The sequence below is a fragment of the Triticum dicoccoides genome, chromosome 3B, assembly GCF_002162155.2.
Source record: "Triticum dicoccoides isolate Atlit2015 ecotype Zavitan chromosome 3B, WEW_v2.0, whole genome shotgun sequence".
Taxonomy (NCBI): domain Eukaryota; kingdom Viridiplantae; phylum Streptophyta; class Magnoliopsida; order Poales; family Poaceae; genus Triticum; species Triticum dicoccoides.
Genome location: NC_041385.1, coordinates 233086083 through 233091387, shown reverse-complemented (window position 1 = coordinate 233091387; position 5305 = coordinate 233086083). Strand labels below are relative to the sequence as shown.

General features: G+C 53.8%; 1 protein-coding gene across 1 annotated transcript; it reads left to right on the top strand.

The window, feature by feature from the left end:
- The first annotated feature begins 2400 nt into the window (after window positions 1–2400).
- Window positions 2401–3653, top strand: LOC119275681 (expansin-A8-like). The gene is made up of 2 exons (XM_037556574.1): window positions 2401–2605; window positions 2731–3653. The coding sequence occupies exons 1-2, from the start codon at window positions 2461–2463 to the stop codon at window positions 3357–3359; spliced, it is 774 nt and encodes a 257-aa protein (XP_037412471.1). The 5' UTR covers window positions 2401–2460; the 3' UTR covers window positions 3360–3653.
- The last annotated feature ends 1652 nt before the right edge of the window (window positions 3654–5305 follow it).

Here is a 5305-nt window from a genome sequence, read left to right as displayed (position 1 = left end):
GAGGGCCCCTAGACCCAGTTGCCGGCCCTCCCTGCCTTCCCCTCCCTCCTCTGTCACCGCCGGTGGTTGGCGTCGGGCAAAGCCCGTGCGTCCGACGGCGGCGGCGGAGGTACTGCCTCCCCTCTCGGGTATATGGGTGGCATGGGATGCCTCATATCGAGGGCCTGGTCCCGATTTGGATCATGGTGGCGCCGATTCGGACATTGGCGCCCCGATGGACAACGACGATGTGGCGGCCGGCCGGTGTCCCAGCGGTGGCCTTGGCGGCAGGGCTGGTGCAACCCTTCCCGATAAGGGGTGGCGGCCGCTGGGATGGCCTCCCTGTCCGGTGGCGCGGAGGGGTGGGAGGGCTGCCAGGGATCGGACCGGATGGCCGGAGATTCACCGGCGGGTTGGTACCACGGCTTGCTGCCCCAACGGCCAACGACGCCGAGCTGCTTCTTCCTCGAACCCATGTTGCGCGCACTCCGTCTTACCGGACAAGGTCGTGCTGCTAGCCGGTTACCGGGTTGGGGCGGAGCGGGAAGTGGGGATCCGGATTGGATAATTCCAGATCGACTCATGCCGGCCACGACGACGATGACACCTGAGGGTGTCGTTTTTCTTCTTGGATACGTCGTTCGTATGAGTCCTACCTTTTCCCACCTCATGGTCTCTTGGGTGAAAACCCTAGCTAAGGTGTCAACGACGCTCTTGGCATCGTGTCCTTCTCGAAGGCGTCATCATGAGAGCTATGTGGCGGTGGGCACCGCTTGGGTGCATCGACAGTTGCAGATGGCGTGCCCCTCTTCCTCCAGGTAGTAACTGTTACGGGAAAGCCCTAGATCTGGGTCTCCCAGATCGAATGACGATGGAGACTTTGGTGCCGTTCTCCCTCCTGGGGGCATCATCTTGGAGTAGTGATTCACTGGAGAGGCCAACAGGTGGACCTTTGTTAATTCGACCGCATTGAAGACGGTGGGTCTCGGCGGCATGGAGCAGTGGAGTCTCAGAGTTGGACGCGGTTTGATCGACGCACGCATGCTGGTGGCGTTGTCTGGTGTCGTGGTGACGTCGACGACAGATGGGCTGGCAAGATCTATGCAGTGATTCCTCCTAAAGAAGGGATGGTGGAAGATGGCGGCGGCGGATCCTTCAGCGTGCGCAGGCGGTGCACGTTCTAGAATGCCTAGACCAGCTGGTATTAAGACCGCTGGATTAGATTTCTGTCTGTTATGCGGACAAGGCACATCTATATTTGTGTAGGTATAGCGACTTTGTTCGCCTAGAAGGGGGCTTCAGGTTGATCCTTGTACTAATTTTGTCAGACTCTGGTGAATAACTAATAGGGATAATTAGTTTTATGCCCCTAGTTGTGTCCCACTCGTCTATTTTATCCCTAGTTTCTAAAATTCACCGGTTCTGTCCAAGTCACTTTGCTCCTCTTATGCTTTTGCCCTTTGACCATTTGACCGTCAGTTTGAAAACCTCATAATTAATACATACTAAATCAGAAAATGCAAATAAGATACCAAAATGTTTAGAAAAACATCACCTATATGTCAGTGTCATTTGCATTCATGAATAAAGTGTTAAAAAAGTTTTCAAACTGTCGGTCAAACGATAAAAGGGCAAAAGCATAAGAGGAGCAAAGTGACTTGAATAAAACTGGCAACTTTTGAAAATTAGGGGTAAAACAGACGAGTGTAATACAACTAGGGGCATAAATCTAATTATCCCTAACTAATAATGATGGTTATGTGAGTTATGGTGATGCAGAGGCCGGGGTAATCCTCCTTTTTAAAACAAATGTGATGGTTGCGGCGGTGAAGCCAAAATGGTGTCTTAAATCATGTATGCGAGCGTCTGCATTTATACAAATGTTTTAACCATGCATTTTGCAGTGATCAAACCATAGGGGTAACTCGACCGTTCGTGCTGAAAACTGAGAGACAGGGCGGGCAAGCTATGACATGCTCATCACCTCACAGGTGACTTCATCCGCTGATAAGCAGCCGGGAGAACTCACATGCACATGAACACCGTTTATCCAGAATCTCATATAATAGGCAGCACAAAGTTTTGCTGCTCCGCCAGACATTAGCATTCAATCCAATCCAATCCAATCCAATCATGAACTCAACGTGCAGCTGCGCGAAAAGTCAAGAGCAGCCTACCATGCACGCAGCCGAGATACTCGCTTCTCAAAGAAAACACCGACGCGCTAAGCACGCTCGCTTTCACACTGCAAATCTCCCCTTGGAACATGAAATGTCAATACGCCTCTCGTGGCCCCGTCAGCCGGTCGGTAGCGACCGACTGATGAATACTGTACCGTAGTTGCAACTCCAGTTGCCTGCACCAAGGGCAGTATATATATATAGGCGTGCCGGCACATGCTTCCGCAGAACACAAGACGTACAGTTAAGCAAGGACATTCCAAGCAGAGTACGATCTTGTATTAGCACCGTGTCTTGCTCGATGGGATCGATCACCGACATGGCGGTCATCAAGATGCTCCTGCTCCCAGCGCTGTTCGCATTGCTGCTCCGGGCAGCATCGGCGGCTCAATGGACGCCCGCCCACGCGACGTTCTACGGCGGCGGCGACGCGTCCGGCACCATGGGTGAGTCAATTCGGCTCGTAGCTCGACATCTTTTTCGCCAAATTTAAGAGGATGTTTGGATTGTGACTACAGTACATGGCTTATGCTCCTTATGCTGACATGCACCCATGCACGGATCTCATCAGGCGGCGCCTGCGGGTACGGCAACCTGTACGGCGCGGGGTACGGCACGCAGACGACGGCGCTGAGCACCGCCCTCTTCAACAACGGCGCGTCCTGCGGGGCGTGCTTCACGATCGCGTGCGACACGCGCAAGTCGCGGATGTGCAAGCCGGGGACCTCCATCACCGTCACGGCCACCAACTTCTGCCCGCCCAACTACGCGCTCGCCGGCGACAACGGCGGCTGGTGCAACCCACCGCGGCAGCACTTCGACATGGCCCAGCCGGCGTGGGAGACCATCGCTGTGTACAAGGCCGGCATCGTCCCCGTCAACTACAGGAGGGTGCGCTGCCAGCGGAGCGGCGGGATCAGGTTCACCATCAACGGGCACAGCTACTTCGAGCTGGTGCTGGTGACCAACGTGGGCGGCAGCGGTGGCGTGGCGCAGATGTGGATCAAGGGCTCCCGCACCAACTGGATGGAGATGAGCCGGAACTGGGGCGCAAACTGGCAGAGCAACGCCAAGCTCGACGGGCAGAGCCTCTCGTTCCGCGTCAAATCCGACGACGGCCGCGTCGTCACGGCCAACGACGTCGCGCCGCCCGGGTGGTGGTTCGGCGGCACGTACACGTCCGGGGCTCAGTTGTACTGACCCATCCATGTGCATATCCATGCTGCATGAAACCAAATTTATACGGTATTCGTGTAATCACTGCTTATCGGTGGCCAAATTAACCAGACGATCGATCGAGAAGACCACGCCGCCTGCACTGCACGAATGATGTTTATGTACGTATTTATCAGTGTGTTTCTGGATTGTGTGTCGTTCCATTGATCAGTGTATTTGGCTACCGGTTGGATATTCACGCACGTTCAGCCGCAGGAATGTGCTTTTTTCCCCCAAAGTATATATGTTTCCGTCTATAAGCTTATTGCATTGTGAGTATCAGTTTTCTCTCTCTGACTCTCTAGAATCATGTACAAACTAAATAAGAAATGGTTTTGCTGAATCAAACTTGTCTAGATATTTTCAGTGTGAAAGTTGACATCCGCCCACGTGTCAGCCCTCTATTGGCGAGCATCCTCCACGGGGAGGTCCTATGGGCGTGTTTGGTTGCCCGCATGAGGTCCAACCAGGCCCGCGCGGGAAGGATTGGGTTTGTTTGGTAGCCCGCATACACTATTGGGCCTGCATCGCACGCTTCTTAAAGCATCTCAGGGCCTGACTCACTGAAAACGCACGAATCGGCAGTTTCTCCAGGGCCAGGCCCGAGCGGTGCACGTGGGCGGGCGCGGATGCACGCGCGCAGGCACGCTCGAGAAGCCGCGTTGCTTCCTGAAGCACTGGCAGTTATTAGCCTCACCGCCCCTCACCGCTCCCTCTCCCCACTCTTCCCCACTCTCCCAACTCTCACCGGCGGCGGCAGATCGGAGCAGAGGAAGAAGACCACCGGACACCATCACCGGCGGCGGCGGATCGGAGCAGAGGAAGAAGACCACCGGACTCCATCAATGGCGGTAAGCACTTCTCTCTCTTCGACATGAACGCTAGATTCGATCGACGGCGATAGATTCGATCCACAGCGGACGGGAATGGGGAATAGAGGTAGCTAAGCATAGGGCTAATTCATACTAGTGCATATCAGTTCATACGAGTTCATACATGCAAGATCGGTAGACTTTGGGATTGGGGGATAGGGGAATAGGGGGAATAGGGGAAAAGGGGGTACAGAACGGACACCGGCTGACCGCGGCGGCCGTCAATAGCGTGGAGCGGCTGATCGAGTCGCTGGCCTTCATCTTCTTCTTCATCGCCGTGCGGGCCGGCGGGTCATCCTCGTCGTCCTCGGCGGAGTCGAGGTCGATCTGCCAGGTAGGACGGACTGGCTCCGGCGCCCTAGCTGGCATGTGCACCGCCTCTTCCTCCTCCTCCTTAGGCTCCCCGCCGATGACCGCTGGCGGCGCGATATCCGTCTCCCAGTACACTGGGGCACGGCGGTCATTAGGAGCAAAGTAAGTCTTGTACTTGCGCCACTTCTTCCTCTGTTTAGGGTCGTCGGAGACGGCCTAATTCATGGCCTAGCTAAGGATGTCAACTGCCATCGCGCCCTTCGCTGGGTCAGGAATTGTTGGAAATATGCCCTAGAGGCAATAATAAAAGGATTATTATTATATTTCCTTGTTCATGATAATTGTCTTTTATTCATGCTATAACTGTATTATCCGGAAATCGTAATACACGTGTGAATACATAGACCATAATATGTCCCTAGTAAGCCTCTAGTTGACTAGCTCGTTGATCAACAGATAATCATGGTTTCCTGACTATGGACATCAGATGTCATTGATAACGGGATCACATCATTAGGAGAATGATGTGATGGACAAGACCCAATCCTAAGCATAGCACAAGATCATGTAGTTCGTTTTGCTAGAGCTTTTCCAATGTCAAGTATCTTTTCCTTAGACCATGAGATCGTGTAACTCCCGGATGCCGTAGGAGTGCTTTGGGTGTACCAAATGTCACAACGTAACTGGGTGACTATAAAGGTGCACTACAGGTATCTCCGAAAGTATCTGTTGGGTTGACACGGATCG

What these genes read in the sequence shown, in the direction of transcription:
- LOC119275681 (XM_037556574.1), top strand. Translation starts at nt 2,461, where the DNA reads ATGGGATCGATCACCGACATGGCGGTCATCAAGATGCTCCTGCTCCCA. An exon ending in CGACGCGTCCGGCACCATGG is followed by an intron (nt 2,606 to 2,730) that starts GTGAGTCAATTC and finishes GGATCTCATCAG; the next exon opens with GCGGCGCCTGCGGGTACGGC.